The following is a 12,463-nucleotide window of genomic DNA, read 5'->3' as shown; positions in this document are numbered from 1 at the left end:
GAAGGCCTTTCCTCCCAGGGATGGAAGCTGCTCTGCCTATTTGTTTGCAGGATCGTCCAACGTTTAAAAGGTTTTAAACCAGAGTTGGGGGAACTATGGACATCTGGGTGCTGCAGGACTTCATCTCCCATCATCCCTGACCACCGGGTGTGCTGGTTGGGACCGACAAGAGTTTTATTATCTGTTTGGTTGGTTGGCTTTTTAATGGGTTGCCATACTCTTCATGACCCCATGGACCAGAGCACGCCAGGCACTCCTGTCTTCCACTGCCTCCCACAGTTTGGTCAGACTCATGTTGGTAGCTTCCAGAACACTGCCCTCCATCTTTCCCAACATCAGGGTCTTTTCCAGGGAGTCTTCTCTTCTCATGAGGTGGCCAAAGTATTGGAGCCTCAGCTTCAGGATCTGTCCTTCCAGTGAGCACTCAGGGCTGATTTCCTTCAGAATGGATAGGTTTGATCTTCTTGCAGTCCATGGGACTCTCAAGAGTTTCCTCCAGCACCATAATTCAAAAGCATCAATTATTCGGCGATCAGCCTTCTTTATGGTCCAGCTCTCACTACCATACATCACTACTAGAAAAACCATAGCTTTAACTATACAGACCTTTGTTGGCAAGGTGATGTCTCTGCTTTTTAAGATGCTGTCCAGGTTTGTCGTTGCTTTTCTCCCAAGAAGCAGGCAAAAGGCTGGGCTGGATTAATCCCAAACCAGAATTAAGATTGCTGGAAGAAATATCAACAACCTTAGATATGCTGATGACACAACCTTGATGGCAGAAAGTGAGGAGGAATTAAAGAACCTTTTAATGAGGGTGAAAGAGGAGAGCACAAAATATGGTCTGAAGCAACATAAAAAAACTAAGATCATGGCCACTGGTCCCATCACCTTCTGGCAGATAGAAGGGGAAGAAATGGAAGCAGTGAGAGATTTTACTTTCTTGGGTTCCGTGATCACTGCAGATGGTGATAGCAGTCACGAAATCAGGGGCGTACCCAGGATCAAAATTAGGGGGGGAAGGGGCGGGAGGGGCCACAGTGGGAATGTGGGTGGGGCTACGTGGCCTGTGCCTCCCAGCTCCGGGGCGAAGCTCCAGAGGTGCGCGGGGAGTGCGAGCTTGTGGCTGCCTCCTCCGCGCCTCCCAGCTCTTCCAAGGAGGCGGCCCCAGGCTCCCACTCCCGGTGCGAAGCTCCAGAGGCGTGCGGGGAACGCGAGCCTGTGGCTGCCTCCTCCGCTTACGCTCCCCGCTCCCACTTAGCGTTCCTCCGCGTACGCTCCCCGCGCGCCTCTGGAGCTTCGCGCCGGGAGCGGGAGCCTGGGGCTGCCACGCTGTGCCCCTCAGCCTTTTGCTTCGGGGGGGCAATTGCCCCCTCCTGCCCCTTGCCTACGCCCATGCATGAAATTAAAAGACACTCAGCATAATTCAGCCTAAAAACGAGGCTCTTAAATTGCTCCAACCCGCAAGAGGGTGGTGACCAGACAGGAAGTGAGAAGCCAAAATCCATTAGGAATTTTCTTTTTAAAGACATCAGCAGAAGGCCAATGAACACATTGCAGTTTGTGAAAGATTGGAGCGTAATGAAATCAAAGGAAAAAATCAACAGCACATTATATATGAATAAATCTCGGGGAAGGAAGAAATGAGAAATGGTATATGCAAATAATGATTGCATGGAAAAACAAAATATAATATGAGTATGCATCTAAATTTTTAAACTGAACAGTATTCAGAAGAATGATGTGCAAGATTCAAATCAGTTACAATTAAACCATTGCTGAATCCTGCAGTAGCTCACCTAAACTCCTTGATCTCTCTAGTTAAAGCTCACTACATTATCCCATGGTCTTTTCGTTTGAGAGAAGAACATAGCTACCAATCCAGTGCGAAATTCCAGGAATCAGGAATCCTGTGGTCTTCAGTGCACATTATTACAGATTGATCTGGTGTCCCAGTTACAGAATCCAGGAAAATCCAATCAGAAAATCAGTCCAGGTAAAACTTACACTGGAAAAAGCTTTAATATGAAATAGTGATGTCTGAACAAGGAATAAAATAACCAGAGCTGGTAAAATAAAATAAAATAAAAATAAAAAAACTCAGCACACAAAAACATTCCCAATGACACTGGTTCTGAAAGACCTGCACTGATTGCCAGTGAGCTACTGAACCCAATTCAAAGAGTTGGTACTAGCATATGAACTCCCAAATCCTTGGCTTGGCGCCCAATATCTAAAAGAGCATCTCTCAAAGTACCAGGCACCTGAAACTCTATGATCAGCAGGTGAGACTTTCTTGGTGGTGGTTCCATGCGGGGCCTCCTGCTTGGGATTGACCCTCAACAGGGCCTTTTCAGCTGTGGCTCCCAGTTTGTGGATTGTCCTTCCTGGTGAGGTGTTTCTGCCTTCATCATTATTGTCTTTTAGGAGCAATTTGAATACTGTCCTGAGTGTACCCAGGCATGTGCCGGCTGAAGAACACAGTTCTGAGCAATCCTGAGATTACTGAATACTTGTTTTTAACCACAACTATTTTTAGGGTGTTTAAACTGTTTATAAAATGCTTTTTAAGCTTGTTTTCTTCTGCTGCCCTGGGCTTCTTCAGGAGGAAAGGCAGGATATAAATCCAAATAACGACAGCAGCATAATCCACAAAGGCAAAACCACTTGAGGATGGTGCAAGTTTAAGGAGGAGGCATAGCCTGTGAAGAAGGACATTGAGAGGGAGGGAGAGTCTTGATGGCCTGATAGAGATTCTGAAGAGCCCCATTTGGCTTCCAGGCTGACGGTCCACCTAGTCCTGCTCTATCCCATTCACCATAGCAGTGTTGTTAGGACAGCATCAATTTCACTGACCGCATTGCAGGGGGATGGACTAGATGGTCCTTCCAACTCTACAATGGTTTGACCCCAAGTTTGGGAGGCATTGGGGAACCGCCACTCATTCTTCTCATTAAGCTAAAACCAGATGGTTCTTTCCAGGGCCTATGAGGCTTTGCCCAGCTCCTCATAGTATTGCAACCTGTGCATTCCTTCCCACTTTGAGTCATCTAGTAATTCCAGTTAACTCAGGAGTGTGATGTCAATTCACTCTGGCTTGTTTAGAGCTCCTTCCTTTTAGAATGCTTAACCCGATGCTTTGTGCAGCCCTCATGGCTAATTACTGCAAACACTGAGCAGAGTGCATTGTAATTAATTATAGTTATTAGCGTAATTAGCATAACAAATTTAAAGACTGAGATGCAGGGTCCTTTAAATATATTTTGTGTATCGCTTGTTTCGCGCCTAAATAAGAGGGTAGTAAAAGGAAGCTGTTTGGGCTTTGCACAGACGGCCTGTTTTGGAAATGGGGCAGCTGGCTCTCTGGCAGATGTGTGAGTCTTTCCTCTTGGGCCAAAGCACTCCTCTCTGCTTTGCTTGTCTTCCCTTTGTCTGGTGGAATTATAATGTTGGAAGGGGCTGGAGGGAGATCCACACTCCACAGACACAGCACCCACCCTGATCAGGGCCTGTCATTCGGGTCACCATGTGCCACAACAATCTGAGCGCAGTTTCTCTTTGATAAACATTACCGTTTGGATCCCTTCCAACCCCATAATTCTATGATTTTATAAGAAGAACAGAAGTCGAGCCCAATTTGATTGACCTCAGAGGGACCATTTTGTTAGAATGCTATTGCATCAACATATATTTTGATCCCAAACTGTGGGAGGCAGTGGAAGACAGGAGTGCCTGGCGTGCTATGGTCCATGGGGTCACGAATAGTCGGACACAACTAAACGACTAAACAACAACAACAACAACAACAACAACAACAACAACAACAACAATATTTTGATTATTTTTGTGACCAGGGGTTGTTTTAAACTGTATACCCAAATGAGTGTCTCCACCCCCATCTTTCAGCCTGGACACTGAGGTCCACCTCTAAGGGTCATCTGAAGGTTCCCTCATTGTGAAGTTACAGGGAAGTTACAGGGAACCAGGCAGAGGGCCTTCTCGGTGGAGGCACCCTCCCTGTGGAACACCTTCCCATCCGATGCCAAGGAGATAACGAATTACACAACTTTTGAAAGACATCTGAATGCAACCCTGTATCAGGAAGTTTTTAATGTTTGATGTTTTATTATGTTTTTGTATGTGCTGGAAACTGCCCAGTGTGGCTGTTGAAGCCCAGACTGATGGGTGGGGAAGAAGGAGGAGGAGGAGGATAAATGTTATAATTTAATTGGGACCTTAGGGTGAAGGACAGATAATCAACAACAACAACAACAACATTTAAATTACTCTTATATGACCCGCAAAGAATTTTGGGAACTGTAGTTTTTTAAGGGTGCTGGCAATTGTAGCTCTTTGAGGGAGTCTCCTAACAGCTCTCAATATTTTTTAACAAACTACAGCTCTCGGGATTTGTTGGGGGAAGCCATGATTATTTAAAAAAGTATCCGAGGGCTTTTCATATGTGGCATTTTGTAAACATTGTTTGGGTGGCGAATTGGCATGACAAAATTTGGAGAAGTGCTAATTTCGAAGGAGAGCTCTGATTCAGTTTGCATATAGTTTCCATGAAGTGCAAATTTGATAGACTTGGCTTTAAATGTGCATTGACCTGAATTCCTTCCCCATCTCCTAGCCAGCAATCCTTTTAGGATTGCACTTCAGGCAAAACTTCAAGAACAGTCCTGCATAGTGCAAACCTAGCAGACAGAAAGCCTCTTTGAGCACATTGCTTAGAATGGGCCCTGTGTTTCTGCAAGCACTTGGAACTGATGCTATCTTTCTCAGATTGAGCAGAGTGCCTGGGCCAATGGCAGCTGTTTTGTCATTTATTCCCGTCCACCTCCTTCCTTGTGTCAACCCTCCTTGAGATCCCTAAAGATCAGGACCAAAGAAGATCCCTTCTGGATCAGGACCAAAACGGTTTTGCCCACTTTGTTTCCAGCAGTGGAAAGGACAGATGCTTCTGGAAAGCCCTGAAAGGTTTTGAAAGTTAGCACCATTCCCTGGACTGACTCATAGAATTATAGAGTTGAAAGGGACGCCAAAGGCCATCCAGTCCAACCTCAAGAAATTCAGGAATCATAACTAGATATTGAAACACAGTGCCATACCATGAAGTTACCTTATCCCTCTTAAGCCAACTAAACTAGTAGCTCTTACCATACCATGTGAATTCTAGCAAAATGTGAAACTTATATTGAGTCAAACCATGGATCCAACTAGGTCAGAATTGCTGATTTTCATTGGTTCTCCAGAATTTTAGGCAAGCGGCTGTCCCAGTACTACCTCAAGGTACTGGGGACTGAACCCTGAGACTTTCTGCATGAAAACTGTAGATGTTCTGTCACATCCTTCCACCATCCTCTGTTCATGTACCACCCACTGTATCTTCTATTGTCAAGATCTGCTGCTGACCAGTTTCACTGAGTGACTCCTGCCTCCCAGCACAAGCCATGAAATGAAATCTTCTACATTTCTAGGAAGTATGCCTAATTAAGTCCTGAGGAAAATGTGTATAGGATTTCAGCCTTGGTGTTAAAAAAAGGGAGATAACATTCTTTCTATCCACTTTAGAATGTGCATATATATGTTATACTTTTTAAATATCTGGCACATTCCCTCTTAAGTTACTGTCTGCCCTCCTAAACAAAAATATCTGGACATTTTCACTTTCCCTCAAAGGGAGCACCCTCCAAGTTCACTTTTTATTTTTTAGGTAAAGGTAAAGGGACCCCTGACCATTAGGTCCAGTCCTGACCGACTCTGGGGTTGCACGCTCATCTCGCGTTATTGGCCGAGGGAGCCGGCGTATAGCTTCCAGGTCATGTGGCCAGCATGACAAAGCCACTTCTGGTGAACCAGAGCAGCACACGGAAACGCCGTTTACCTTCCTGCTGTAAACGGTTCCTATTTATCTACTTGCATTTTGACGTGCTTTCGAACTACTAGGTTGGCAGGAGCTGGGACCGAGCAACGGGAGCTCACCCCGTCACAGGGATTCGAACCGCCGACCTTCTGATCAGCAAGCCCTAGGCTCTGTGGTTTAACCCACAGCGCCACCTGGGTTAAGACTTAGTTCAGTGGCAACTTAGAGGCATGTGACAAACTTTCACCAAGATCACAATTCATGTTCCTACAGATGCCTGGGCTGCATAGGACCCTCTAAATCCATTCCACGTGTAAAATGTACAAATTGCAGTCCACATGTTCCCTAATGTTGTGTCAGACATAAGGGCATCAAGGTGGGGGGAGAGGCAATCGATTCCCCATCTGCTTCCTCAGTTCTCCTTTATGGATTGCTTCCCGCCCTGAAACTCTGAGAGATTCTAGCCAGATCAATAAAATGTAGCTGTTTTTCACACCTTGTGTTGTCAAGGTGGGCTTTTTTTTTTTAACAAAAGGAAAGCACAGTTCATATACAAAATATGTACAGCTTGATTCAGCTGTTTGTTCAGTCTAGTAGTCCTGAGCCTTAATAGAGTGTACGGGGTTTAGCAGATGTAATTATAGGCATGTTTCAGAGGCAGGTACATCATCCCAGAAAGCAAGTGCAAGACAGACTCTGCGTGCTCAGCAAAGTAGCTTTAAGATTAGAGGATGTTAAGTGTCAGCAAAGATAAATCAAAAGGTTACAATCTCTGGCAAAAGACAAACACCAGACTTAAGTAACAGCTCATTCAAAGGATACTGCAGCCATTGAACAACAGCATCCATCTCTCTCTCTCTCTCTCTCTCTCTCTCTCTCTCTCTCTCTCTCTCTCTCTCTCTCTGGCATTTTAATATGTCCAATACCGACAAACTTCTTGTCCAGAGGGAGAAGGAGAATATCAGAGTTACATCCTAATAACTTTCCAGGCAAGAGGTGACTGTATTATGAGCCAAGGTCTAATGGCAAGCCGTAAAGAAGTCAAAAGGAAAAGTTGGGGGAAGTTAGCCACAAGCATCCCATTCACTTTGTCACTGCTGAGCTGGCTTTTTCATCGGCCTTGGGTGGGCTCCCTTGCACAACTCTTAAGATGGAAAGTTGTAGGGGAAATCTATAGGCCAATTCCCACTATCCCATTATAGCATGTAGCATCGGAAACCCGACAGGCACTGGGTTTCAGGCTCATCAGGCCCACATTCAAAACATCCAAAGGGCTATCACATCCATTGGACTCTATATGAGTTGTGCATTTGTGGTTTGACACAGCTCCTATTCCCCTCTCTCTTTCCACAATCAGTACAAGACTTTGACAATGGTAAATTCTTGGCAAACAAGCCCTTGGCTCAATGAATAAAGTCGTTCAAAATCTTAATATTATTATTACTAACACCAACAGAAACCGACTCGCTAATCCAGATTATGGATCTACGGAGAGCAGGATTTTTGACGCTATTAAATGTGCCCCCCCATCCATACATCCATGTTCATCTCAAACACTGCCCTTCAACACATACCCTAGCCCACCCAAAAGCAACAGCAGAAACTTACCACTCTTGCCTACTCCACCTGATCCCAGCATCACCACCTTGTATTCCCTGGAGTCTCCTGGAGAACTGCTGGAGGAATTGGGAATTTCACGTTCAGTCTCCATCTTCTTCTGGGGAGAGGGAGGGGCCACAGAAGTGGCAAAAAGTGCCCTCTTTCAAACAACTATGCAAGCAATTGGGGAGGGGAAGAGAGAGAGAGAGAGAGAGATACGAGAGGTACAGTTTAGCAGTCTCCCTCGCTGGCTGTGCTGCTTGTATTAGCTGCAGAAGGTTTCATAGCAACCAGTTTAAGAGCTTCCAATAAAAATTCAGCTCGTCACCTTCCCTCTCCCTCCCCACTTCCCTCCCTTCTGTGTATCGCTTTTCTTTCACTGTCCTCTTGCCGGACACGCAAAGCTGCCTATTGCTCACCAACCAAGCACCTTTATGAGGTTTATAGGACTTGTCTTGGTTATCTGTTCTGCTGCAAGAACAAGCTTCCTTCAGCAACGTTGAGCTCGGATTTGTTTTCACAACCGAAGGGTTGCTCCAAGCCTGAAGCAAGGTGACAGCCCAGCAAAGAACCCCTAGATAATCAGGGACCCTGGATCTAACTATCTTACACATCAGAAGGAGAGGCTGCATGAATAGAAGGGTAGTTATTTACCAGGGGGTGTCAGTAAGCAGGGGGCAGAATTCAGAGCAGTGCAAGGAACTAATCCACACAATATCAGCGTATTCTCATAGAAGCATAGAACTGTAGAGTTGGAACGGACCCATAGGGTCATCTAGTCCAACCCCCAGTAAAAAAGGTAAAGGTAAAGGAGCACCTGACGGTTAAGTCCAGTCAAAGGCAACTATGGGATGTGACACTCATTTCACTTTTCAGGCTGAGGGACCGGCATTTGTCCACAGACAGCTTTCCGAGTCATATGGCCAGCATGACTAAACTGCTACTGGTGCACAGAGGACCGTAATGAGTGCCAGAGTGCATGGAAAAATTGTTTATCTTCCCACTGCAGCGGTACCTATTTATCTACTTACACTGGTATCCTTTGGAACTGCTAGGTTGGCAGAAGCTGGGACAGAGCAACGGGAACCCATTGCACGGATTCAAACTGCCGACCTTCTGATCAGCAAGCCCTAGAAATTCAGTGGTTTAGACCACAGCGCCACCCGTGTCCAACCCTCAGTACTGCAGGAATTACACGGTTGTGTGAATCAGTACCTCAGATTGCTTTCTATAATGTGAGAATCCAAGCAAAATGGGTCTCCAGGGAATTGAGCTCATCAATGCCAACCCTACAGAAGGTGCACGATTCTGGTATCTTTGTCATGAAACTTTCGTCAAGTAAAAGGTTAACTGCATGAAAAGGTCTGATTCAAAAAGTTAACCCACTGCCTTAATTGGGTAGCCTAGATCAACCAAAACCAGGGCTTTTTTTCAGCCAGAACAGAACTTGCGGAAACCCAGTACTAGCACCTCTCATTTGGGCACCATTGCCATTGTAAGAGATTAAGGGAGGTTTTCATGGTGAGTTCTGGCACCTCTTTTTCTAGAAAAATGCCAGGCTCAGAAGGAGTTCCACAAGATGAGCTTGTGGTGCCATCTCCCTCTGGCCCAACGATGTCTCATTGCCACCTTCTGACTTCAGATGACTCCACTGTAGATGCTTCAGTAAAGCCAAATCTGCCCGACTCCACTGGTAAGGAGAGGGGAGATGTATTCACTTGAGTTCATATTTATGGGTGAACTTACCAAGTATACTCTTCCTGAGACAATACACAAGTAGAAACACAGTCATCCAGGTTGGTAGCTGTCACTGCCTCCTGTGGGAGCAAGTTCCACATTTTAACTATGCGCTGCAAGTTCCACAATCAGGGGACTACAAGGAGGACTCTGCATGTACAGTAAAAACAGGGGTTGGGTACCGCAAGTTTTTCCAAGGACCATGGTTGAATGAGAGATGGAGGGGTGAGCGGGTGGCAGAAGATGGTTGGGAAGAGGATGATACAGCTAAGATTATGTATTTTTAATGGTGTGTGTCATAATGGAAAGCTCTTGCAAACTCTCTGGAATTTGTCCTGCAAGTGCTATTTTTTTTCTAGAAAAAGAGGTGCTGGAACTAACCATGAACATATCCCTTGTTCTTATAATGAAAATGGCACCCACTTGAGTTTCACCAAGTTCCAGCTGAGAAAAAGTTCTGCAGGCTGCAATGCATTCAGTAATGAATAACATCTAACCAATTGGGAGCTTGGTGTGAGCATCCATATTGAACCCCCAAAGGGAATTTTCTTCCATGGGGATTGTTTATGCTCTGCATTATTAACGTAAACAATAAAATCATGCCAAACAGAAAAGGAAATTGCACTTTATGTATCAGTTTTCCTAGGAGGGCTGATTTCTATATCCCTTAACCAGTTGTTGTTGTTTAGTCGTTTATCTTAGAATTTTGAAGTGTCAGGCATAGCTCTAGTGGCTTTAGCCCAAACGTAGCAGAGTTTTCCTGCACAGCGCAGAAGCTAGTTGAGGTGGAAATGACTAGTCGGCTAGTCGCAGAATAACTATTTACAGGATTTATTAAAAGAAAATAAAAGCAGCAGAGTTTCTGCATACAAAGCAAAGCAAAATAAATCCTTACTCTCTCTCTCTCCAACCATATACACAGCACTTCTACTCCTAACACCTAACAAAAACCGACTGTGCTAGCATTCCTTGATAACAGAGTTCAGTGCTGGTCGTTAACCAATCAGAAGAGAGTAGTTTCTAGGTCAGGCAGACCTTGGCTTTCTGCCAAGAGTAAATTGACACTGCCTTGAGTTAATTGTGTGAAGCCAGAATCTGTAAGTTTCCCATGAGAACCAATTAACCAATTAACAGAAACTGAACAGTTTAGTCGTGTCCGACTCTTTGTGACCCAATGGACCAGAGCACTTCTCCAGTTAGATACCTCCATAATTGGGCTACTGTGGCATTGGCCACAGTTGGCATACAGCATTGCATTTTTTGATGGTATGATGCAGGATAAATTCTAGCAGGTCCTATGGAGCAGGAGAGGGAACTAGATCCAAAGCTGCCATTTTTTTGGTGCAGCTATACATATAATACCACATTGACTTTGGCACTCAGAGGAGTCACCTTGCAAACAAGAAGGATGTGGGATTAAAATAATGGGATCTTGATATAGCAAGCAGTCACTGTAATACAGCACCATGAGACTGCATTGGAGATCGTTTTGTCTTTAGGAGATCAGCACACTTCCTCATCAATTAGCCTGCATAAGTATACCTGCCACTTGTCTGGTGAACTTGGGAGTCTACAAAACTTCATTCCCAAGCATTATGTAAATCGCAAGTGATTTTTGTGCCAGCAAGCGATGGCCTTAAAAGGCACGTGGATCATTTTAAAATACATGAATATGGATAAGGGCATACAAATGAAAGATCCTGTTAAGTGGCAAACACTGGGCATTTCCCCACTCCTTAGCAATCATATTTGGTTAGAAATGCAGAAAGCAATTTTAAAAAGACCATATCTGGGGGAAAGCTTGCAAATTCCTTTGCTTCAAGGGAAGAGAGAGTGCAATAGAGAGTGTGGTGCTGTGTAGAACTTTGACTGGGGAGCCCAAGGTTGGAATCTCCTCTGGCAAAGATGCTTTCTAGGTAAACTTGGTCCAGTCACTGTCTCTCGACCTAAACATCCTCACAAGGTTGTTGCAAGACAGGGGTGGGGAAATTCAGACCCAGATTCCAAATGTAGACCTCTAGACCTCTCTCTCTTGCCCTCTTTTCAGGTTTCACTTCCTTTCTGCCCTGCACCCTCCTTGAGTGTTTTAGCCTGGCTGGAATCTCTTCCTGAACTCAAGATAATGCCTGCCACTTGCCTGGATAGAGGATAGAGAAGGTTATTTGTGTGTCTGTGTATCATACCCTCCAACATTTATCCCATGAAAATTGAGACATCCTATTTCATTATAATAATAATTTTATTATTTATACACCACCCATCTGAATGGGTTGCCCCAGCCACTCTGGGCGGCTTCCAACACATATAAAAACATATAAAACATTTAAAAACTTACCTCTACATGACTCATGGATGTCTATTGATGGCTACTAGCCATGATGGCTGTTGCTCTGCCTCCACAGCCAGAGGCAAGATGCTTCTGAATACGAGTTGCTGGAAACCACAGAGGGTCATTGGCCTGATCCAGCAGGCTGATCTTACGTCTGTACTTAAATCACACTGTCATTGCATTATTCCACCCCATTCATTTCAATGAAAACCAAACACAATGCAAATGAGAAGGGAAACGTAATCAATTACACATCAATCATGGACTTAAAGCAACAACAAATGTCGATCATATTTGCTAGATTGATTTCTGTTCAGGACAGGAGACAAATACGCAGCCATCAGCAATATCCACTCCCATGTCTGATGGAATTCTCTGACATCCCTAGCTGCTACCAAATAGGAGAAATCACAAAATATTATTTTGTGGGGTTTGCAAGAGACTTTTTAAAGCTGCTGACCAGAGGAGGTCAGATGGACCAACTCTCTAACAGTTTTAAATTTTATAGGGAATCACACCAAAGTGGATTCAGATGCAGTGACTGACAGGTTGTGGGAGCCTGTGATGGGAAGCTAAAGGTATGCAGGGAAAAGTAATACCGTATGCACCAGCTACAAAATGCTGAACAGCCATATGGAAAGCACTGAGCTATGAGAGAGACTATAATATACTAATTAAGATCTAGACACCATAGTGCAATGAATCTTCAATAGGTGCATTATATGGATTTGCATATAGATGTCTGTACCAGGGGAAACATTTGTGTTTTGCTACGCAAGCCTGATACAAAAACTCTGGAGGAGAAATAAATCCTGGGAGTTATTTTGTTATTTATATGAAAAACCCTTCAAAAATGATATGCAGACAGACAAGATTTTCAAGCTGGCATTTGCTTACCTTCATTGCTTTGGCTTCAACATTACATTATAAAGTAT

At 44.5% G+C, this 12,463-nt stretch overlaps 1 protein-coding gene across 1 annotated transcript in view; it reads right to left on the bottom strand.

The window, feature by feature from the left end:
- The window catches only part of RIT2 (Ras like without CAAX 2), a 161,802-nt gene extending 154,228 nt beyond the window's left edge, over positions 1–7,574 (bottom strand). Inside the window, exon 1 of the mRNA XM_035100639.3 lies at positions 7,472–7,574. Coding sequence (XP_034956530.1) covers positions 7,472–7,574 — 103 coding nt within the window. The remainder of the gene's footprint in view (positions 1–7,471) is intronic.
- Between the last annotated feature and the right edge of the window lie 4,889 nt (positions 7,575–12,463).

The sequence above is a fragment of the Zootoca vivipara genome, chromosome 10 (assembly GCF_965207765.1).
Source record: "Zootoca vivipara chromosome 10, rZooViv2.hap1.1, whole genome shotgun sequence".
Classification (NCBI taxonomy): Eukaryota; Metazoa; Chordata; class Lepidosauria; order Squamata; family Lacertidae; genus Zootoca; species Zootoca vivipara.
This window is presented reverse-complemented; position numbering and strand designations above follow the sequence as displayed.